This window comes from Hyaena hyaena, unplaced genomic scaffold, assembly GCF_003009895.1.
Source record: "Hyaena hyaena isolate Hyena2069 unplaced genomic scaffold, ASM300989v1 scaffold_300, whole genome shotgun sequence".
In the NCBI taxonomy this organism is placed as follows: domain Eukaryota; kingdom Metazoa; phylum Chordata; class Mammalia; order Carnivora; family Hyaenidae; genus Hyaena; species Hyaena hyaena.
In genome coordinates this window covers 872,477-897,860 of record NW_024080933.1, presented here as the reverse complement: position 1 = coordinate 897,860, position 25,384 = coordinate 872,477, and the positions used below count along the sequence as shown (strand labels likewise).

At 40.5% G+C, this 25,384-nt stretch overlaps 1 protein-coding gene across 1 annotated transcript in view; it reads right to left on the bottom strand.

The window, feature by feature from the left end:
- TENM2 (teneurin transmembrane protein 2) overlaps positions 1–25,384 on the bottom strand; it is a 1,153,031-nt gene that overhangs the window by 271,288 nt on the left and 856,359 nt on the right. Inside the window, 1 exon segment of the mRNA XM_039247655.1 lies at positions 6,894–7,132. Within this exon segment, the coding sequence (XP_039103586.1) occupies positions 6,894–7,132 (239 nt within the window).

Genomic DNA, 25,384 nt, shown 5'->3' with positions numbered 1-25,384 from the left:
TACAAAAATGACATTTCTCATACCTGTTGACATATTGCATTTGAAGGAAAGTTGAATATATATAGAATATCGGTGAACACTTGAAGCATCTTTACGAGGCAGGGACTATCCCACTGATTTGGATGAGGAAACTAAGGTACAGGGAGATTAAGCAGCAAGCCCAAGTCATGTGGCTTTTAATTATACACATAAAAATTTGAACCCAGGCCTCCCTGACCCAAAGCTCATTCATATGATATCCATTACATCAAGGCGGTACTTTTCTAATTACCATGGCAAGAACTTACACAATTGTGTTATAAGTAAAATCTAGAATGAAATAATACTTATTTACACTACAACAGAAGCTGTATCCAGAATTCTAAATCATTAAATACGTAAATATAAACAAACACATGCAAGGCGTAGGAAATGAAGAATTTAAAAGCTTCCTGTGGAAGGTGAAGGGTCTGTGTGCTTGGTGACCACCCTACATGACCCAGCCAAATAAACAGAGCATGTGGAGAGGGACAAAATAATGTCATAGCATTGTATCCCATTACTGCTTCTGAACTGATTGATGACTGCCAGAGAGATAACTGTCACAGAGAAATTTCAGGACAAAAGCCTGTTGACAGACAGACAGTTGGTGAACACTCCATTGTCATTCACTGAACACACACTCTGTGGAGCCACAGTGTCTTGGTCCAGCAGATCATATTGATACCCTGTCTCATTTCTGTGGTCTTTGAGGGGCCCAAGGTGGTAGCACTACTCACTTTTCCCTGGTTTTTCATTAAGAGGGTATACAAAGTGAAGACCAAAATTTGCTTCCTCTTCCTCATCCATGCAGCTTTCCCATGAGGGTGGGAAAGCCCTCTATCAACTGGTTACCTTGATTTCTTACAGGTGACTTGTGGAGGAAAGGAAAGGCACCTCACCTCAGTAAAGGAACTCTTTTGAATGTCACACATGAGATATGCTTGTTGCCACACGGCTGCTAGGTGATGGAGACCGGAGGCCTAGCTAATGGCTTAATTTGCTTTCCATAAATTGACAGATCCTCTGAAATTGAGAATACAATTATGAAATGGCAGCCCCACTGCCAGAGACTCACCAGTGTATAAGCAGGGACAGGACTTTATTATCTGGTTAAGAGCACATTAGCATATCTATTAGATAAAAAGTCTGTTACCAACATCAGAACTTGGATGACATAACTGGGTCCCCTGACTTATTTGTGGGCAGTTCTTTTTTCCTCTGTGGGACTAAATACAGGCTTTGACCATCTGAGGCTGGGGAGTTGGGTGGAAATGTTTCTTGCAGGATTGTTCAGATTTAATCACTACCATTTTACCCTTTAGATAATGGGAGGTAAATACACAATTTGGGATTCATATAGAGAGCAAGGATTAGCATCTCTCTGGATCATCAAAGAACAGTGAGCTTGAATGAGAGGACCAACATTTTTCCTAGACTATATCTTCACAAATGATGCCAGGTAAGTGTATGCTTCTCATCATTTTCTGTCATTTTCTTTCTGTTTTCCCCAAATCTGCTCTGTTCAGTGAGATGGGAATACACAAAATAGCAGCTCTGAACAGAGGATTCATCAGTCGGAGTCTCAACATATCAATTTTCAAGTGTAGCAACTTTAAACACATTGTAGGCTTTTAGTTTCCATAGAAAATAATCTCTCATTGTTTTCAAAAGAAACTGAAAGCACCCCAAATTACCACACTTTTAACATCCTGACATGTTGATGGCCCACGTTCTTGCCAGATCAAAGTGAGAGTGGCAGAAGACAGAGCGTTGAGCAGCTTACTTAAAACATAGTATTTCATATTTGGCAGGAATTACTGTAGTGAAAAAAGACAAGGTGACTTTCTAATATATATATGTATTTTGGTTTGGCAGAGACCTGAAGAGCTAAAAACTAATTTAGGATGACATAAATGCTCTTATCTTTCTCTCCACCCCCTTCCCTTCCCAACCACAAGAAGAGTTTTTGACAGAAACTCAGTGTATGTTGCGTATTGTCTTTAACTTGGGGATGACAGTCTGAGTCCTGTGTCATGGTGAACTGTTGTGTTGACTCTCATCTTAAAAGTTCTAGGATTATCTGGATTTAAGCACTAAATTCATACATTACAAGCACCTTTCTTCCTTGATGTGGGTAGCCTATAACAACTTCGGTGCCTTTTAAGGAAACTGGATCTATTTGACCTTAACCTAGGAGAAGAAACCAATGATGTCACTCAGGGACTCTGCACTGTTACAACCTGTTGGAAAACCTTAACAAAGAAGGCACCAGGTGCTGGGTCACCTTGAAAAACAGGCCATGATTTTGCAGAGGAATCTAGGGTAACTGAAGATTGAAGACAAGTGTGTACGTGGCAAAGTTTTTAGGTCATTCTACTCTACCCATGGGTTGAAGCACTATCTCAAGCTATCCATTAGAATGGAAATTTTTACCCTTTGCAAAGTTTTAAAGAGAAAAGTGTCTTACTTTTTCTACCTTTTGGTTTGGATCAGGAAGTCAGATGTAATTATTCATTACAAAGTAGGATGGCAGCGTCAGAAAAAATTACCCAATGCACTTATGGTGGATGAGTAGTTGGACCCTTGGCCATTTGGAAAGTAAAGGTTTTCTTTCTGTAAAAATGGAGACACTCTGAAAAGATATTTTGAGGAAAAGAACTGTATTTTGATTACATTAATGTAATCAAAGAGGGTCTGGCAAACCATGGCCTGGGGGCCAAATCCAGTCTGCCACCTGTTTGTATGTTTTTAACAGCAACACATGAGGTAAGGACTAGTTTTACATTTTAAATTTAAAAATTCAAAAGAACAATATTTCATGACACATGAAAAGTACATGAAATGCAAGTTTCAGGGTCCATAATTAAAGTCTCCTGGAACACAGCCCTGCCTGTTTGCTTACACATGTGTATGGCTGCTTCTGCCATACAACAGCAGAGTAGAGCAACTGTGACACAGACTGCACGACCCACAAAACCAGAAAAGATCTGCTATCTGGCTCTTGACACAAAGTGTCTGCTGACTGCTATAACAGAAGAGGTTTGTGAAAACAGACACAAAAAGACAGGTTTAGGAGACTGAGGAAGAGATACAGTTTCTTTCCACTGTAGGAATCATCAGGAGATAGTTTGGGAGGGAAAGAACTGTTTTCCCTTACTAATGAGGACAAAATCAGATACAGGGAGTTGATGCTACTAAGGGATGATTTAGGTCTCACGCGATATTTAGAAATCATCAGGAGACTAATCAGGAGACCAAGGACCTAGTCTTTTACCCTTATAACTAACCAGCCATGTGATGGCAGGCTCCCTGGGCCTCAGCATCACCCTCATGAAATGATTGTAATCTGCCAATTGTACTTTCTGCTAGAGTGGATGTTGGGGCTGGGAATATGGTTCAGATGCAATAATTACAGAAAAATGCTTTAAATGAAAAGGCTTACAGTTCTAAGCAAACAGAAGTTTTCAATCAGTTATTGTTATGTATACTATGAGGATAAGAACAGTACAGTTGGCATGAAACAGGTGAGAAACTCTACATTATTTACACAAGCCAGGAACTTAGGGATCTCGAGGGATTTCTGGTGTTACAGGCATTGAAAGCACTTGAGATGCCTGAGGATGGAAGACAACTTCCTGAGAGGGAAGCTCTCTTATATTTCATAGCCAGTACCCCCTAGGAACTATGTGGGCTAGGGGCTGAGTGAGGCACAAAATAGTCCCCTAGAGGTTCATGCAGCTTTTCAGAGTAATTTATCCCAGTATGTTATGTACACTGGGAGAATGTGGCATAGAAGAATCTGATGGCAGAGTACATCATAAAAGATCATTGGTTCCAGTTGTGTGAATAGGAAAGGTGGATCTATCCTGAGTTGGTAAAGGCCCATGCTTCCAATGTGCTCAAGGGTTGACCTTATTCTGCTTTCACACTCAACCTACATGCTAGATGTAAAGAAGAGCTTGTCACGGGGCTGAGCTATTCCAGATTGCTCATTTCTGGAGTCTTCTCTCCACAGGTTTGAACATGAGAAAGCAAGATAATTTGATCTATTTGTCATAGCTCCTGGCAGGTCTGAACCCAGTCCCTGTCCATAAATACCTTGGGGCTGATGCTTCAATTTCAGGACTTACATGTTCTAGTGAAACATGGAGTCAGTTATGAACCAGAATGGGCTCCGGTCTTAAAAACTCTGGTCTCCCTTAACAGGAGGGCTTTGATTTTTATGTTGCCCTTCCATCCTTAGCCTATGGCTTGTTTCCTTGGTGGGCACAATCACTCGTTGCTCCTAAAGCACTTTTCTCTGTGTTTGTAATGCACTGTTTATATCCTTGCAGCTCTGTAATTAATAATATACCACTTTTCATCTTCAAAGTGATTTATACACATTAATTAATCCTCACCATACTTTGGAGTTTCTGCATGTAAATATCCATCATGCTTCCAGATTTTACTTGGGAAACCGAGACCCAGAAGGAAAACAACTTTGTCAAGGCAAAGGAGAAATGGATCACTAGGTCAAGATCAGCACTCAAAACCTTGACCCCTTCATGGTGCTTACAGATTTGCTTTCACCTCTGGAGAGTAGCCTGTGGCTCCACCCTTACCACCATTTCTGCTGGGAAAACTAGCTCCTACCATCACTCATTTTGAGTCATAAACTATTCTTTAATACTCCAGGGTTAAGGCATAATCTTACCTAACGCATACATAACAGAAAATGATGGATTATAATCTAATAAACTATCCTAAGATGCTCAGGTCCAGCTTCTAGTAGCCTCCAGACTGAGGATAAACATGTTTCCTAATCTATCATTTACAAGTTACACATCCAATTAAAACATTAAACTCTCACTATATGGTTTCCCATTTATGTAATCGCCCTACAGAAAGCTATTATATTTTAACTATCAAGTTCAATACATGAGGCAATAGCCATCTATCTCTCTCCAGCAAGTGGAGTAGGAGGTACACGGGGGGATGGTATTGGCAGAGGTGAGCAGTGCCTCAATTTCTGTATCTGGGCTTCCCATGGTGCCCAAAGGCTTAGCAGAACATTAAGCCTGAGAAGTGAGCTCACGGACCCTTTTCACAGTTCCTGACACAAAGCCAAATCATGCAAAGATCCTGAAGGCAATTCAATTTACTTCTATCAAGCCTCCCTGAACAGTTACCTGGGGAACTACACAAAACTACCTCTAACAACACAAAAGATTCTACTCAAGTGATTGAGAGTGCAACAGATGCCCCTCCCCCTCCCTGGTTAATCCATGACTCCATCCTTCATTGAGAGCAAGTGAGAAGCAGGCATGACTTTAAATTAGGGGTATATGGGTATCAGACCTCAGCCCCCAAATAGAGCTGGGTTTATAACATCAAGGATTTTGCAAAGTTCCAGATAAACATGGTGCCTTTCCCCAGAGTGTTAATTTTCTCTCTTTTGGAGGCCATTCCCAGGAGATGAAACTGGAAAAGAATGTAAAAACTTATATTTCTATATTAAGGTGAGCATACTGATATTATGGGAGAGAGTGAAAACTGCACATCATTTTTTGGCTTGTAATGGCCTGAGGCAGAGCCCCAGATCACTGGGGCTGCATAGTCAACCTCTCTTACCATCAGGTAAGCTTGGGTAGAATGGTCTGGGAAGTCCTGGACCAATTCCTTCTTTGACAGACACCAAGCTGGCTGCCTAATGATGAAGGAAGTGTTCGCTGAAGGAAAAGGAACGAAATCAGAATAATCAGGGTTGCTTCTCCCCCTCCTCTTAAATGAAAGGAGTTTCACCCTAAGTGTTGAGAAGAATTTTGGAGGTGGCGTCTTTATGCTGATGTTTTATGGGTTTGCTATGCAGCATGGCAGAGCCCCAAATTGGGGAGGCCTGTCATAGCTGCCCTGAAACTAAGCCAGAGCCATCTAGTGTTTCAAATAAACTTTATGAAACATCATGGGTCTTTTGTCTGGGCCAGGAGATCTACATTGGCAAGCTTAGTTGACAGAGCAGCAGCACCAGGGCTCTTTGCTGAGGCCAGGAGCTGTGAGCAAGCTTTGTGTCCAGCCCTGGGTGCTCATATGCACATGGCACCCTGCCCCTGAGCTCTTGGCACCTGCTGCTTTCTGCAGTTACAGGGCTACACCCCCATGGATGCAAACCAACATGCCTGGCATAGGAAGAAAAATAGTGCTGCAACTTCACCAACCTCCTATCCTAAGTTATATCCTGAGTTCAGATACAAAGTTGGCATGCGAGATGAACCTCATTCATGAATGTGGTGCAATTCAATTTAACACTAAAAGGACAGAAGCAAAAAAGAGGATGTAGGCAACATCCACTGTGCCTAGGTGACTTGATTCCACATAAAAGCCTGGTTGGATACTCTCACCTCTCAATCCTGTTTCTGCTCCACACCTCTGAAAATGCACTCGCAATTTAGCTTTCCTTTGATTCAAGATGCTCCCAGACATGCTGGTTACTATTCTTCTATTCAGTTTTTGGCTGAAGTTAACCCATGTTGCATTAATTTTAGAGCACAGAGCTGGGTTAAAATCCAGTGATGGAAGAGACTTGAAGACTACTTTAGGAAAGAGGGATGGGTTCACAGGAACAACAGTTTTCAGCTCATGTCCAAGGAAGAATACAGTAGGCATGCTTAATTCATCTGATAAATGTCAACTGGAGTCTTGAGAAATAAACTCATCAGATTTAAATACATTTCAGGAGAGGAAAAGTACTCCCATCCCTCATTCATTTTCACATCTTTCAGGAGCCAACAAACAAACTGTACAGACAAGAAAGGGCTTCTCCATTCATAAGCCCACAGCCTCTGCCCGATCTCCTTGTGGCCAGGGTCATGGAGCAGGCTGCCCTGACTTACCTATGAAATACGCGAGCAGAATTGCCAAGAGGAGGGCTGCGGCAATGGCGGACAGAGCGGCACATTTCCAGCTGCAGTATTTGGAGGGCTTCTTCAGCTTGAAGGCCTTCCTGGAGAAGGTATTCCGGGGCAGCAGGCGGGGTGGTGGCGTGTAAACGGTTCCTGAGGTCAAAGGGTATCCCGGAGAAGAGCTGCTAAACAGGGGTGTGCTTCCGGAGGAGGTCTTAAAGAGAAAGTGCCTGGCAAGTAAAAGGAAAGAGTCGGAATGGGCATGGGTGGCTCCTGGAGAACATAGACCTGCTTTTTCTTTTCACTCTGCTTTATGTAGTTCTAGAGAGTCCTAGTTAACTGTTCTACCTTCCCTCATGGACAAAGGGGCAAAGATTACATCTGACAGTGATATAAATTAATTCCATAAATTCACATCATTTTATGTGTTCCCATATACATCTAGATTTTATGCTTCACAACAATTCTGACAAGTATTCAAAGCAAATATGGAAATCGAGTTACCATTTGTCACTTGGAGATGATGACAATGACGACGATGATGATGATGGTACTAAGCAGTATCAGGTACTAGAACCTATTATTAAAGGCACTTGAGGGGTGCCTGGTTGGTTGGGTTAAGGTTGGTTAAGTTTCAGCATCTGACTTTTGATTTTGGCTCAGGATCTCATGGCTCATGGGATCGAGCTTCTTGTCAGGCCCTGGGCTAACATCATGGAACCTGCCTGGGATATTCTCTCTCTCTCTCTTTCTACCCCTACACTCTGCTCAAGCACACACATGTGCACTCTCTCTCAAAATAAATAAACATTCAAAGACACTTGAAATAATATTGTCACAACACTTACAAATTAAATATTAAAATATCCACACATTTAAGATATGAGAAATCAGCTTGGGAGAACTCAAGCAGTTGTCCAAGGATCTGAACTCTGATCTCTGCCTCATGCTACAGTGTGTGCTCTTCAGTGTTACCCTAAACTATCTGTTTTGAGCCTTATTCCTGGGCTGTCTGCCCCCCTCCATCTTGCTTCCTGTTCTGAGATTGCCTCTCTAGGTCTTGTGATGTTTTTCCTTTGGAAACAGCTTTGCCTGCCAATTAAACAAGATGCCCTTGGTCTCTAGGGTTATAGTGTGACATGAGGGTAATGGGGTCTACTGTTGACACCTAAAGTAACCCTTCTTCAGGGTCAGGAGACTGTCACTCCAAGGACACTTCAAGGACCATAAATTCTCTGACAGATTTTTCTCTCTTGTGTGTGCCATTTATAAGTCTTCAAATGTGACTTGCCATACTTTATTTAAAATGATGACTGTCATCTAGGAAATCTATAGTGAACTGTAAAGCATGGATTAAGCAGTGTCTAGAGTCCGAGCAACTTGAGGCTGGGGACTATATCTTTGATACCTTGTACATTTTATTGTTCCCGGTACCCAACTCAAATTTCCACATGCAAGGGAGACTTGAATGAATGAATGAATGAATGAATGAATGGAGTTTCTGCATTTTTTGGGGTAAATTTAAGGTCCTAAGATTCCAAAATGTTATACAGGTATATCCTTTAAAGTCTTTAGTAGGTGACCACATACTATGTGTCAATTACAATGGTAAATGTTTTACTTGCGTGCAAACCTCACATCAACCTTATATTATGACCACAGTTTTACAAATGAGAACACTGAATCCAGGAGTTAGCAAGCAGGGTCATTGGGGTTAAAACTCCAGTCTGCCTGACTCTCAATGCTCCAGTGGACATACTACGCCATACTGCCCCTGCATATGGGGCTTACCAGGCTATCCTGGTAGGGTTCTGAGGCAAGATGACTGCTATTACAAATATTTGTATCTTGGAAGCTTCCAGATAAGTCTGTGAAAGTATTTTAATCCTTGACAAAGATCAAAGAAGACTGATGTGACTGACAATGATATCAAAAAAGTGAGTATCTGATTAGTGAGTTATTTAATATAGCCAACATTAAAATAACAGACATTTAAATTTTATTTGTACTATAAGAATGGTTTGATGATCTGAATAAAGGCAAGAGATTGGATTCCATAAATAAGCCTTTGTATTCCTTATCCAATAGCACTCATTTAATGCTCCAGATTAAAAGTGTCTTCTAGAAGTGGTGGCAGTGGGCAGTGTTTAGACGCAGCATTTTGGAACAACATTCACCTGGATTGGAGTCTTGGCAGTGCCATTCCTGGACAAGTAAGCTCACACATGTTACCTAATGTTGCCTTTAAAAGCCTCCATCTCCTCATCTTTAACATGGGGGCAAAAACAGCACAGGCACTCCATGTCATAGGTTAGGTCATTTTAAGGGGCACACAAGATCATGTAGAAAAAGCATTTAACCAAGGGCATGTTGCATAGTAAGTGCTCAACACATGATGAGTAACTTTTTATTATTAATTCTCAGAGCGACATAAGGAGCCTAAAACATGAGTTTTAATTTAAAGCCTGACAAATGTCGAACAAACACCTGAAGAGCTCTCCAAATCACTAAATAATAGTCCACTGCCTTATAATTAAGCTTGAACATATGCACACCAGATAGCCAGGGGGATGGGAAAATGTTGGAATTTGATTTAGAACTAGCTCAAATGTACTTCTTGAACAGCCTTCCAAGAGTGGGTAGTGAAAACAGGAAATCAAACTGAAACCAAGAAATATCAAGATATCTCAATATTTAGAAATACAGGAACACCAGTTCTCAGCCCCACAGATATGTCACCCCTTTCCATGACTTCACGCATTATCAATATGACTCAAGTCTTTGGGTCTCCATTTCCAACCAGCTTCTTCCGTTAGGCCCAGATTCATATTCCACTTGTACACTGAGATCTCTCACTCTACATCCCACAGCTGTATTGAACAAGTTACAACCAAGCACAGGCCCTACTTTCTCCTCCGCATTCACATTCCTCTTGCAATCCTGTCATTCCCAGGTGCCTGAGAGACGGTAGCCATTTTTCACCTCCTCCCTTCCCCTCACCTTCTCCCATGCAATGGGTGAAAGAATCCTATCAATTTTATTTCTGAAAACCTCTCCGACCAACCCTCCCCTTCAATCCTCCTGCTAGCTTTCTTCCCAAACTGCAAATGTCATTGTGCTCTGGCTTATAAATCCCTGCTGATCCTCCAATGCCTATAAGAAGAAACCTAAATCTCAATATGCAGCCACACTCTGCAAAAACTACCCAACTTTGACCTTTGTCTCTATCCTTGTGCTCCCAGCTCCCCAAACTCTCTGCTTCAGTCATGCCAAAGGATGCCTCCTTCCTTAACCAGCCTGTTCATGTCGCCATGCCTTTGTGAATGATGCAGAATGCTTTCAGGAATGGCTGTTCCTGGGCTTCCCAACCCACCACACCCTAGCCAACTCCTACTCACCTTCCAAACACCTACTTTGGAAGCCTATTCCAAAAACATCCCTCACCCCATTGTCTATCACTTTTTGCACTAAAGAATCGATCATCCACTTGGAGATTATATACATTATTTATATCCATAGTGTTTGCCCCAGTTCCTGGCTCCTGAACATCAGTCATGTTTGTGGACAAAATCAGTAAATTGGAAACAATGTTTTGGCAACATGAAAGAAATCATACAAAGAAGATTAAGAAGTTTAAATTGCTTTAATGTTATTTTTAATGCACTCATCTGTAAAAAATAATAGAGGGATAAGATGATTATTTTGTTTGTATGGGCTTCTTTCCTGAGATCTTAAAAATTGTCTCTTGACAACTTAATCTGTTTTCCAAACTTCTTTCTAAAGTGGAAGTCAGATTATGTCACATGTTGCTATTCTCACACCCCTCCCCCATCAATCAATCAATCAAGGCTTTTAATAATACTTACAATGAAATCAGGAGCCCTTGCTATGGCCTTCTGTTATGATTTGCCTTCTGACAGCCTTTCCAGATGTATCTTCTACCACTTTAGCCCTTCTCTCTGTCTCCATCACACTGTCCTTTTGATATTACCGATCACACATACCCAACACATTTTCACCTAAGGGCCTTTGCACTTGCTGTGCCCTCTGCTGGAAATACTTGCACAACTTGTTTCTCCACATCATTCATCCCTCTGCTCCCATGTTTCTTGCCCAGGGAGATCTTCCCAGGCCCCCCCACCTTCCTTCTCTGTCGTTCTCCATCCTATTATAACTGCTTTCTTTTTCTAAATTATGTATGTGTTTATATATTTATTGTGTATCTCTACCATTAGATCTGAACTTCTATGAAGTTTAAAATAAAGAGATATTTTGCAAAATTTGTTCAACACTGTATCCTAACATTTAGAATAGAGCTGGGCATATAGTGAGAACTCAACACATCTTTGTTAAATGAATGACCTACTACCTTTCCATGGCCAAAACAATGAATGTTAATGGGACAGCACTGTGAACATTTTTAATTTTAAAATTAGGATTCCTTCTGCCATGCTGACTCCTGCTTTCCAGATTTACAAGTTCATATATGTGCATATAGGAAGATGTTCATATTTATACATACAAAGCCAGATCTCTCCATAGGAAAATAAATACAAAAACACCATATACTTTTCAGCACTGCATTAACCCTAGCAGAATAGAGCTCTCTTTGGTATCGTGGTGTCTGTGATATTCATGGCTAACTGGAATTCATTTTGTTATTGCATTCTTTTTTTTTCTTTCTTTCTAGTTTCTGGTGCTTAAAATGATTAAACCAAAGTACCAAAGATATGTAGGCTCCTATTTCTCCACAACACAGCTATACTCTCTGGTGATGCAAATCTTTAGAAGGTTAAATTCAGCAAACAGAAAAAGAGATTCTAAAGATGTGATCTTCAGATTGTGTCCCATAAATACCTCCTTTGTGATCACTTGAGTGCTCTGTTAGAAAAGTACAACTTATAAGGCTCCATCCAGACCCAGAGCTAGAGTCTGGGAAGGTATCAGTTAAATAGCTCTCTATGTGATTCTAATGTATTTTAAAGTTTAAGAAAGTCCCCTTTACCCATTTTGCACCTTTCAAATGTGTCTCATGGCTAGTAGATGTATCTTTTTAAATATGATACACCTAGAGAACATACTAGATAAGCTGATATCAGCATGTATCTTTTCTAAATGTGAATTTTGAATGCTGGTATCTTTAGGGGTAAAGTGTCAGGAAGTCTACAACTTACTTTCAAATGATTCAGCAAAAAAGATCTCTGTGTCTCTCTCTTTACAGATAGACGAGGCAAATATGGCAAAATGACAGCAATTTTTGAAACCAGATGGTTATTCTTACGTTGTACTATTCTCCCAACTTTTCTGTCTGTTTGAAAATTTTCATAATCACAAGCTGAAAAAATGCAAGCTTTAATTCACCAAGGATTGCTGTCACATGCTGCAGGAAAAAAAAGATAAATAAAATGAAGCAAGACCCACAAGGTACTGGTCTGGCCAGATGGTCACTAGGAGGACCAAGAAGGCTTAGGGGACTTCTCCTGATTTTTCCCCGAACTGGCTATTAAGACAGCTTTTCCCCCTCAGGGGCCTGCTCAGTATGCTCAGTATGAATCACTTGTGATGCCCCAACTGAACTTCTTCCCAGCGGTCGGTCATGGAAGTAGCTCAGCTCAGGACTCCAGGCGTCAGCAAAAATGTGTAGTTTCCAAATGCACTTGACATTTTTCAAGCACAACTCAATTGCTCTCAGAATTGGCCACTTGTGCCTCGGAAAGGAAAGGCAAATGAGGGGCCCCCAAAGTGCTGTCCTTGGAGTTTGCTAACACTCAAAGGGATAGAGAAAACCAGTCCTTGATGTGTTACAAAAAATAAAAGAAGAGCTTGCACACTTCTTTCCTTTCCTAGCCATGTGGGTTATCGGGCCTTCAGTCGTAGCACCCAGCATCCTTCCTGCTACAGGTTAGGGGCTCAGAATGGCCATGGAATTGAATAGTAATGCTAAGGAAGGGGAGTGGCTCTGTGTCCTCATCTCTGTACACTAGATTCCAGTGAGTTCTTAAGAATACAGTGGTTATCACTTCACCTGAAACTATCTTTCTGGTAAATTTCACTTTTCCTCATATGAAAACAAAACTGTTGAGAGAGAGAGAGAGAGAACATACCTAACAGCCATTCTCCCATACATTTTACATTACAGCAAAGACATGCACTGAGGCAGCATCTTGGCAGACCAGGATTTTATTTCAAATTGGCTTAAAAAATTAAGGGCATATATTTTCTCTGATTAAATAACCACGGAAAATTTTAAAGAGAAATCTAACAAACAAGAAACTCATGCATAACATCCATGCAAGAAGGAGCCCATCAAGTCAAAATGCTGTGAATATTTATTTTATTCTTATGATACAGAAGGGGCTTGACTCATCTAGGGGGAGAAGCACTGGGAAGTAGTAGCCGGTTAAACTACTTGAGACTCCAACAAAAGATTTCCTTTCCTTTTCCTCTGAGTCAATCACAAGTAAACTCATTCATTAACCTCAAACCCTGCTAAAGAAGGAAACAAACAAACAGAGAAAATCCCTCAACACCAAGTACCATTTTTCAGGTTGCAATCAGTGGGATCCTCAGAGGCAGTCTCCCTGCTTTCGATTGGCTTTATTCCCAGGGGGAAATCCCAGCAGGCTTTGAAACAGAAATGTACTACACAGATAATTGCAGTGCCTCAACTCTAAAGGTCAAGTTTTTGTCCCTACCCCCACCCCTCTCTGTTCTCCTCTCTCTCAACCTGTTTCCCACTATTTTCTCACAGTGCAGCATTCAGCTAACCACAACAACTAATGGCTAACAGTGCAGATGAGTTCTCTCTTGCTCATGAAGTCAGCTGCAGGAAACATTCTCCTTGAAATCAAGCAATACTATTGAATGGCCTCAACATAGCGCTGTGTGTAGAAAAGCAGGTCTGGTTATCAGAGAAACCAGGTGTTGACTGTTGTTCTACTGAGAAAACTGACCTCCCAGTAAATAAATTCACAAGTATTCAGAGTAGTGGATAAAAATATTGATACACAGCCCATTAATACCTAAAAGATTTTTAATATCATACATGCAATTGCTGAAATTTGATTAAAAAGCCAGAGAAAGGATAGAAGCAGAGATGCACCTGGAGTGGGGATGGGGTGATCAGTGAGGGAGATCAGGTGTGCCCTGGAAAATGGGAGATTTCATCACATTTTACTGGTCCTGGCTCTGCCCTTTGAAGCATCAGGTTTATTGTCTCTAAAGGAGTAAGTTTAATAAAGAGGCAGCCCATAAAGGGTACTGTAGCATGTAAAGTTACTGTAATTAGGTTTTCAGGAGTTATAATAAAACATTTAGCTGGAGAGAGGTTAAATCACCACCACACTTTCTTGCATCATTATTGTACTCTCCAGTACAAGAAGGAATGATGGTGGTAGAGGGAAACTCAAAGGGGTGGACTCCTGAGAGAGACATGGAGAGACATGGGCAGAGACAGAGAGAAAGGGAGATGGTGGAAGGGAGGGAGGGAGAGAAAAAGAGGGAGAGAGAAAAGCATATAGGATGGGATGGAAAAAGCAAGCAAGATAATGAGAAAGATAATATTGGATACTCTATTGTTCAGCCACTTCTTGAATAGTAAAGCTGAGTTATTTTTAAAAGTTAGGTCTTTATTTTCCTGTTTGCAAATATAAAATGTATATTGTAAATACTCAAATGTATAAATTAGAAGATATAGGGAAAATTTTTATCCTCTTGAGAGACAGACTGATAAACATTTTGTCAGACTCTTTCCCTATATTTATTTTTTTAAAATTTTTTAAATGTTTTATTTATTTCTAGGAGAGAGAGAGAGACAGCGTGAGCAGGGGAGGGTCAGAGAGAGAGGGAGTCACAGACTGAAACAGGCTCCAGGCTCTGAGCTGGCAGTCAGCACAGAGCCCGACGCGGGGCCCGAACCCACGAACCGCGAGATCATGACCCAAGCGAAAGTCGGACGCTCAACCGACTAAGCCACCCAGGCGCCCCACTTTCCCTATATTTAAACATTGGTTTTTCTTATTACTTTTGAAATGAATAGGATCATATCAAGGATACAGTATTAAGTCTGCAGAATCTGGATGTGGACAGCCAGAATTCAGATCCTGGCTCCTTTTTTTTTTTTTTTCTTTTTTGAGAGAGAGAGAGAAAGAGAGGAGGGAGGGAGAGAGGGAGAGAGAGAATCCCAAGGAGGAAGGCTTTGTACTGTCAGGCAGAGCCCAGATGCTGGTCTTTATCTCCCGACTCTGCGATCATGACCTGAGTTGGATGCTTACCTGACTGAGCCACCCATCTGCCCTCTAGCTCCTATTCTTATCACTGTGTGATATTGGGTAAGTTACTCATCCTCTCTAGGTGGCCTCACCTGTAAAGTGAGGGAATGTTAGTAACTTCATGTGCTTGTTTAGGGGGATTGGGTGCCTTTGTTCAGGTTAGATGCTTAAATCAAGCTTGATGTCCAGTGGATGGTCAATAAATGTAGCTACTAATCACTGAAAGGCAGAAATTATGTATATCGTGGTCTTTACTAGATCTCCTTGACTTAGCTCATTTAAAATATTTGTTGAATGCATGAGTCATTCTAATTAGCATTGTAACTGGAACATTGCAGGTGTCCCACCCCCCAAAACAATTTTATTAGGAAGGGAAGGAACTGAAGATATAACTAATATGCTTGTTCTCTTCTTCCAGTTGGGAATTTATGCTTGAGTTGAGAAGTGAACTGTTGCTTTTAACATAAAACTTTAAAAATGTTTTTAAAAAATTGCTACTTCCCAAGTTTGAAAAAGAAGCCAGTAACCCAATTAGTATAATTAAAAGCCCATTTCATTTCACGATTCCCTAAGCTTAAACTCAAACCAATTTTGATTCAATGAAAAATAGGCTTTCAAGGTTTCTGATCCCTGAACCTTTTAGATCATAGGGGACCATCACTACATTTGCATATGCCATGAACAACAGGAAAATCCTCTATTTTGCCCTCTTCAAAATTTGCAGTCATACCAAAAATACTCACAGCTGGAATAATTAGCAACTCAATTTATTGCCTTCCGTTTTTTAAATAGAAGCTTCGACTCTTGATATTTAAATAGTGTCACACTGTGATATAACGTAGCATTTTTCATGGTAAAACTTCTCTTTTTTCCCCCATGAAATGATATACTGCTCAGTGTGACAGGCAAGGTCTCTGGAGGTCACTAAAGAAACCTGGTGTTTTGTGAGCAAATCCATTTCAGAGTCTTTGGGATGAAATGAGGAGTCTTTTTTTTTCCCCTGGAGTTGTTAACTTGTTGACTTTTTTCAAGTTAATTGGTAAAAGTCTTGATACAGTAGAGGAAAAAAACAAAGACTTCTGACTCTGACTTCAAACTTGACCTTGAATTCACCATACACTATAATATGGGATTGTACAGACAGCCATTTCAAATAGACTTGCATTTGTGTTCACAGGCAGCCAGAGGTAGATGAAGAAAGAATGCCCGCCATCAGATACAATCAACGAGCAGAATGATTTCTCCCATCGAGTTTATTGCCTGTACCATTCAGAGAGTCAAAGAATTTTTGAGCTGGAAGAAACCTTAGGGCATGTCCCTTTATCATATTCTGCTTCATGGTACTACATTTGTCCTGTATGTTTGCCTTGTCTCTCTGGTCATATTACAAGCTTCCCAAAGGCAGGTCCTATGCCTTTAGTTTCCTGATATCTTTCTCTGTTCATAGTAGGTGCTCACAGATATCTGCTGAAGGAACACAGCAATTATGGAACAGTGGAAATGCACAGGCTTTGGAGTCAGGTGTATCCGAACTCAAATCTCAACCCCACCAGGAACTGCATTGGGTTGGAAAGGCCCATTAATCTCCCTGAGCCGCAGATGCCTCCTCTAAAAACTGAGTAAATAACAATGTCTGCATTACAGAACTGTTGGAATGGTTGAAAGAGATAATGAATACAATCTGTGAGCACGGAGGCTGACCCACAGGAAGTTTCTAACACATGTATGTACCATGTTTCCCCTTTTCCTTCTAAAAAGTTCAAAATCTAAAATAGGAAGTTACAGGGCACCTGGGTGGCTTAGTCGATTAAGCGTCAGACTTTGGCCAGGTCATGATCTCATGGTTTGTGAGTTGAAGCCCCATGTCGGGCTCTGTGCTGACAGTTCAGAACCTTTAGCCTACTTTGGATTCTGTGTCTCCCTCTCTCTCTCTGCCCCCCCAACTTATTCTCTGTCTCTCTCAAAAAAAATGAATAAACATTAAAATTTTAAAAAAATGAAATAATCACAAGTCAGCAATATTTACTGAGCATGGGATATGTATCACATGTTACCAGATGCTTTGGATAAAATGGTGAATAAGTCCTCATATGGAATTACTCATTGGAGAGACAGAATAAACAAAACTCAAGTCCAGGTAAACCAACAAGTATATGAAATAATTACAAACTGAGAAGTCCCAGGAAGGAAGAACGGACTAAGATTGAGGAAATGTGGGACTACAGTAGTATGGTCACTCCTCTCTGAGTAGATGACCAAAAAGGGAGGTCTAAGAATAAGAAGGAGTTAAGCATCCAATGAGTGATGAAAGGGCATCCCAAACAGAGGAAACAGTGTGTGCAAAGGCCCTGCATTGGGAAAGTTCTACTTTTTGAAGAAGTGAGAGAAGAACATGTGGCTGGAACCCAGTGCTCCACAGGGTGAGTGGTGGGAGAGAGAAGTAGGCAAGGTGAGAATGACACTATGCAAGGTTTTGAGGGCATGGAACCTGGATTTTAGTCCACATACAAAGGGTTTTAAGCTATGTCTTCTCTTCAAGCAAAGGGTGGCGGATCTTTAGGAGCATTCCAGTTATAAAAGAATTAAGGCAGGCAGAAGAGACTCATTGGGAATTCAATTGTCTTCTGTGATAAAAGGCTTGGTGGCCTTTTTTGTGCTCTGCCTGGAGGGTTTTGGTTTTTGTCCAGAATATTCTAGCCACCCTCATTATTACTCCTATCATCCTATATTTGGATATAGTCAGACATCTTATATTTGACATGACCGGAACACAACTCTTGATTTTCGCTCCAAAGTGTCCTTCTCTTCCAGGTCGCATACCTGTTAGCCAAAGAAGTCATCACTTATCAGTTATGCAGGTGCCATTTCCAGAAAGTAGACTCTGAGAAAGAAATGTGAATGCAGGAAGTTTTATTAGAAAGCGCTCTTGGGTATACCACCTGTCAGAGAGTGAAGAAAGCAGGCTGGGCAGAGGAAAAAACTGAACTGTGATGTTGTAAGGATTCCTTGGTCAGTCTCATGGGGAGCCCCGGACCTGTTGGTCTTGGGTCATGGGATGGCTCTACAGAGCTGTTCCAATTTGATCTGAGAGGGTTGGGACTTATTAAACTTAGGGACCAGCCCCCACCTGAAGTCCAGTCTCAGAGAAGCTGGCTGAGATGTGTGGTCCACCAACATTCCCAGCAACTAAGACAACAGCTGTCAGTTCCTGTGTGTGATAGCTGGCTGGGTGCCATGCCATTTACCTAACTAGGCTTCACCATGGTTCCTGTCCTTCCTATAACCCCCATTCATCACCAGCTCGTTTCTCTCGGCCGGGAATAATACATATAGATATCCATTCTCTTCTTACCACTTATACCTTGTGCCTGGCCTATTGCATACAGCAGCCTCAAATAGATCTCCCTGTTTCCACTTTGGCCATTTATATCCATGCTCTACACAGGAGCCAGTCATTGTCTATAAATACAAATCAAATCATATTACTCTCCTGCTTAAAACTATCTACCTCCTTTATACTTAAAAGTAACCCAGCTCCTTATGCAAGTCTACACAGCACCTCATTATGGTCCACCTTGTTTCTTCCTCTCCTTCACTGGTTATGATCTTGAGGCTTCCACCATATTCTTCCCTGTCCCTCAAATATGCCAAGCTTCTCTGCATCTCAGGGTAACCACATTGTGTTTCCCTCTCGAAATTTCTTAACTCAGATCTCTGCATGACTGCTCCTCCTCAGGCCTTTCAGTCTCCCTTCAAACCTCATTTCTAAGAAAGGCTTCCTCAATCAGGTTTTTACTTTATTACCCTACCTTGCCGAAGGCTGCACCCCAGGGACTTTCCACTTCCAATGACTGATTTTTGAGGGAGGGAGAGTGATGGTATTCACATAAAGGCCTTGCCATGTCATCTGCTCCACACTTATCCTTTGAGTAGCTGTCTCCTTGCTTATTACCTGCTTCACCCAACGGCATTCACTTTCCTTCAGGGCCCAGATTTAGTCTTCCCCATCACTGTATCCCCTGCTTCTGGAAGCATGTCCAGCAGATGTTTGGTCTTTGATCAATTTTTAGGAAATGAATGAAGAATGAACCAATCTAGATCTTGAAAACTTCTCTATCTGTTCTCAGGTCCAACACATCTATTTATTTATCCTGCAGTGTCCTCTTCAAGGAATGCTCTGCCACTCTGGGTTTCAAGATTTTGGTAAACAGGACCATGTTCTCATTATGCCTATACATGGTTATTATAATCCCTTTGAGAAACCTGCATCTTTGTATTATGAGAAGGCTTTTAGCACATTTTATGAGAGCCTTCCCATTTTCTTCATATTTTAGGTTAGAATTCTCCTCAACCTTTCTGTCATTCTTGAAGTATGTTAGCTATAATCACATTGACTATTTCCATTGAGAACTCACAATAGTTTTCGAAATAGTGATAATGCACTTTTGATTAATTTCTAGGCTTCTACTTAGTGATGCTGTGGATTTTTCAGCCCTTTCCCTCCTCTCTTTCCTCAGCAACCTAATGGACATCTATGCTTAGGCATTAGTTTACACTAATCTCGGGGCCAGTTTCTGGTTTGTAACCAGGAGCTCAGAGATAATCTTCCTACAAGGCTGGAAGAATTTTTTTGGTAAATGTACTTGCTCCTTATCTGTCACTTCTCTGCCCACCTATAGAGCAGTTTATCTTCATAGGTCTGGTATCTCTGCAAACATAAAGATTTCACGGTGCATTTTCTCTTCCAAATCACTTTTTAAAAAGTATGATGAGAACAGTTTTCATCTCAGAAAAATCTTGTGTACACCATCCTCCATCCAGGTAAGAATCCATTTATCTTTCTCTACCCTCCCTCCCCTGCCACCTCTGTAACAAAGGACTCATGTCTGATACACCTATATTTCCTTATCATTGGTGCTTCAACAACTTTGGGAAAGTCTGATGAGTTGCATTTACCATGATACTGAATGGGGATCACGCTGACAATCTTCCAGATGTTAATATATTACACCCTTGGATCCGTTTATCAGTATTAATCAAATAACCTGTACTGGTATTTTGTGTAGTGCCTTTAAAGTTAACCATTCCAAAGCATGTTTTGGAAACAGGCATTTTTTCTTAGCATTTTTCTTGGAAAATATTGGAGCAAGAGATGGATTTCCCAGCCTAACTATCTTGTTGACTTTTCCTTGAGTAGACTTTTCATACTAAGGGGAACCCTTTATTCTCTAGTTGTTTCCTTTCAATTAATTAATGAATTAATGAATTAATGAAATTTGTTTTGTATTGAGGTGAAATTCACATAACAAAATTAGTCATTTTAAAGCATACTATTCAATGGCATTCAGTGCATTTAAAATACTGTACAACTACCATCCCTATTTTGTTGCGAAACATTTTCATTACCCCAAAAGAAAACCCTGTACCCGTTAAACAGTAATTCCTATATCCCTGGTCTCTTACGCCTAGTTTCTGGGTAACCACTAATCTGATTTTTGTCTCTATGGATTTTCCCATTATGGGTATTTCATATATATGGAATCATATTATATGTGACCTTTTGTGCTTGGCTTCTCTCATTTAGTATAATGTTTCAAGTTCATTTCCACTATAGCATTTATTGGTATTTCATTCACTTTTAAAGCTGAATACTATTCCATTTTGTGTGCCTGCATATATATTGCATATACAACTATACACACACCACACTTTGTTTACCCATTCATACATGGAGGGGCATTTGGGTGATTATGATCTTTTGGTTATGGTGAATATTGCTGCTTGGTACAGCTGTGTACAAATATTTGAGCACCTATTTACAATTTTGGGGGGGATGGAATATAGATAGGAGAATTGCTGGGTCATATGGTAATTCTATATTAAATGTTATGGGGGACCTTTAGCTATTTTCTAAATGTAGAAAATGATCAGCCTTGTACTCCTCAGCAAGGTCCAATTCTAGTTGGCTTTGAACATGTTGCTAGTCTACTTTCATCCTACACATGTTATGAACTTTTTTTTTAAAGTTTCAAATTATAAGAACAAAAAGCATCACCAAAGAGCCAAGTAGCAGTAGTTGCAGAAAGAGTAATAATACTTCATATCTTACAAAATGTTTTAACATACCAACTCAACAGGCTCTCATTTTAGAAAAGAGATTTTAGTAGAAAAGTACTAAGATTTATATTCTAGGAAAATAATCTATCCATGACACTTTTATAAAAAAGTTTTTATTGTTAGTACATAATCTGAGCATTTTATTATAAACAGTACTTCCTCACCAGGCCCAAATATTACAGAACATACTGAGTGAATCTGAACATGAGTGGATTTCTTAAGTTTTGGCACTAAGAAATTACATTTTATCCTAGAAGGCAAATTCAGAAAGTCCTTCTCTAGCAAGAGTTTGAACAAATTCTAGATTTCCGACTTCTGTCGGGAAATCAAAGAGGGTCTGAAATATAAGGTCTCAAAATATCTTCTTTGAATCACCCAGTGTATTAGGATATTACTAGCTTTAGGTAAAGAAAACATTTCATGATATTTGGGAAATACTGAAGTGAAGAAAACTTAAGAGATTACTACAGATCTTCACAAGCCTGTAATAGTTTAAATATCTCAGTACTCTACAATATAATATTTATCATTCTGCTTATTTTATCACCTAAGTTTTATACCCATCTACTTTCCCAGTCTTAAAATGGCATTCCTTGGGCACACCTTTGAGAAATAAAATTCTAATCCATTTCCCTCTGTTTCTGGATGTGTACACTAAGGCCCAGAAAGAAATTAAAGGGAAACAAACAAAAACCCCAATAATGATTATTTCCTAGAATTTTGTAGGTTCTCAAGACTTAGTCACTTGGTGGAAAGAGGGAGGAAGGAGAGAAGCAAGGAGAGAATGGAGGGAGGGGAGGGAGGGAAAGGAGTGATGGGGAAAGGCAGAGAAAGAAGGAAGTTATATCATGATAGAAAAATGAAAAGGGGGGGGCACCTGGGTGGCTCAGTCGGTTAAGCGTCCGACTTTCGCTTGGGTCATGATCTCGCAGTTCGTGGGTTGGAGCCCCGCGTCGGGCTCTGTGCTGACTGCCGGCTCAGAGCCTGGAGCCTGTTTCGGATTCTGTGTCTCCCTCTCTCTCTGACCCTCCCCTGCTCACGCTGTGTCTCTCTCTCTAAAAAAAAAAAAAAAAAAAAAAAAACATTAAAAAAAAAAAAGAAAAATGAAAAGGGGTAGATAAAGTGTTTTATGGAATTTCTTCAAGGTTTAGAAAGAAAAAAACTGATTTACTGAATTTTTACATAGCTGGAAATAATTCTTAAGTCATCAAAGCAATCCTAAGATGTAGGGATGGGCAGAGGAGAAGGAAAACCAAGAAAGAAAGAAAACTACTATTCACTTTTGTGTATTATAGATTTGCTTCCACATCAGTAGTGTGTAGAGATTTCTAGCATGTAAGTTTGGGGCTGCTTTTATTTTTTTTAAACACTCAAATAAAAGATAGTTCTTTTTAATACAATGTATTTTCCCATTTGAATTTACATCAGACCCTTTGAGAAATGAGCAAATACACAAAGACTTATCGGTGTATTCACCCACATTTCTTTATATGTGTAATATCCATAGGTACAATGTTTTCTTCTTATTTAGCACTCTTCTTGAAATGATATAAGAGCTCTTCAGGGATATTAATTAAGCTTTATAGCAACCTCTGTGACATGTCTGCCTGCCTACATATATCTGTTGGACACTTAGAAATTAATGCTTTGCAGAAGTGTGCCATTTAAGTGTGTTTGTAGGCCAGCCACATACCCAGTGACAATGCATTGAGCAGATCCATACATTTCAGTCGTCAAAAAATGCCATTAAAAAAGGCAACCATCATTTAGCATCAACACGTAAATATTGCCATGGTCCTTAATATACTCTCAAGCAGATCCTGCAGTGTTCCTGTCACAAAACAAGTCCCAGGCAACCAGGTTCTGAAAGCTTGGCTTCCTTGAAAGGCTCCTGGTTTCCTAAATGCTGGGTTTCCTAGGGCCCCAGGCAAGGCTTTTTAAAAATGCAAGTGTCAAGGAAAACTGTCATGCATGTTTGCCTTAAGTACCTGAAAAGCTTGTCACTGCCATCTTGGAAGTCTTGACGAAGATGCGGTTGGACATGCTGAGGCATGGTAAATTGAAAGCTGCCTGACAGGGAGGGGGCATGTTAGACTAAAAGCCAGGTGCCCGCCTCCAGGCATTTTCTTTGCAAGCGGCAGAATTAAACAAAACTAAAGGAGAGTCTGGTCAGGGAAAGCTGTCTTTGCAGACACCTCAGAGGCTTGGACTTGAACTGGGATCCTTTCTGACTCTTAGGTTTTGTTTGACAAAAGTTAAGCGGCTACATGAAAAGCAAAGCATGGTGTGCATTTCTGTTAGGGCAGTGGGACGGAGGGGAAGAGCAGGGGATGGAGAGGGCAGGGACCAAGAAGGAAGAGGAAGGTCTAGGTCAGGGTCAGGCAGAAATAGCCTTTCTATTCTAGGAGGCTGAGCATGACAGTGGTGAACTGACAAACTGTTGGCAGCAAGCGGGGTTCAGAGCCTGATTGCCTCGTCTGTAACCTGGGCAGCCTTGGGAAAATGATTTGAGGAATCTGGGTTTTTTGCATGGAAGATGTAAACAACTGAAAATATTTCATAGGGATATCGTGTGTAATAAATAGGATCACAACATACATGGCTCAACAAATGTTGAGACCCTCAACAAATGTTGGCTTTTAACTATCAATGAATCCCATAAACTGCCTACTTAAAGGCCAGATCTTTCCTTTTTGTCCCGCCCCCTTTCCTTCCTTCCCTTCTCCTTTCCTTTCTTCAACATGGTATGCTTAGGTAAGTGCTGTAAACTTTAATTTCTTGTCTTTCTGGTATACCAGCCAAGGATTTTTTTTCCCTACTTCTCACTGCAAATGTGACCATAGCACACCTTTGGAGACTCCCCATCTCACATAGGACAAACCATAAGGTCTAAAAGGTCACTGGATCTAAAAGGTGTCCCTGACATGGGCCACAAGACATCTCTAGCATTGTCCCCTAAATTGTCCCCAGTTGATCCAGAATCATTGCACAGTCTTGGTTTTCTGGCCTTATTCTCTTACCTCTTCCTCGAGTACCCTTTTGATGGGGTGTACTCTTCCATCAAAATGGGAATCAGACACTAGCTAGATGTGGATGTCCCCGACCACCATGTGCTCCCATACTGTCCTGAGCTTCTGTCCATATTATAGTGTTTTATATCAATATAAATTATCTACTTAGCTGTCTTTCTCCCACTAGACTATAAATGTCAAGGGACAAGGGCCATGTCTTTTTCATCCTTTATCCTCAGCATCCTGCATGGCAGTCAGCCCCTAATAATAGAGCCTCCATAAATGTTGGCTGAATTAAGCTGAAGTCCTATGAACATAGTAGCTGGTAATGGGATTACCAACAGGAGGTGGGAAATACAAAAAATCCTTATTTAGCATAAAATCAGAGTTTCAGATAAAGAAATTATGTAAGGTTGGCCTGAGGGCCTCTTATTGACAGAACCCTCACATACTTATTTCACAAAGACGCTGTCTTCCTTGCTGGATTTTCAAGCCCTTGATCATAAACATTCTTCTATAATAGAACAATAATCCTGCCATACTAGGCATTTCTCCTGGGGATTCAGAAACTTGACTAAGTCATCTTAGATATTCTTATAATATCCCCATTAGGTAGATAGAGGCAAAGTAGACAGGGAGAAGAGGCAAATTTAAATACTACCAAATTATAAATGAGAAAACAAAAGGCAGCAAAGGTTAGGTATCCTGAATCACATAGGCCACATTGTAGCATAATTTGGGAATAAAGAGTAGGGCCCTACAACTAGAACCGAGGAAAGTGAGTGAGTCAAATTTTCCCTACAGCCATACCTCTTTCTCATCCTACACCTGGCACATGAGAAGGGAGTTGAATTTCTAGAGTATTCTAATATTATTTAGTACGTTGTTCCTTGAAAAAGAAAATTCTTTCAATTCTATGTTTTAAATCCAATACCATAAACTTCAGGGCTCTTATCTCAAGCCCATAAAAGAAAATTCAGGCCATTAGAGGAGGAGGAATAAAGAGAGACTACAGCATTTGAATTGAGATGAACATAATTTGGCACAATCTATCAAAATTTAAAATGCACATTATATATACCTT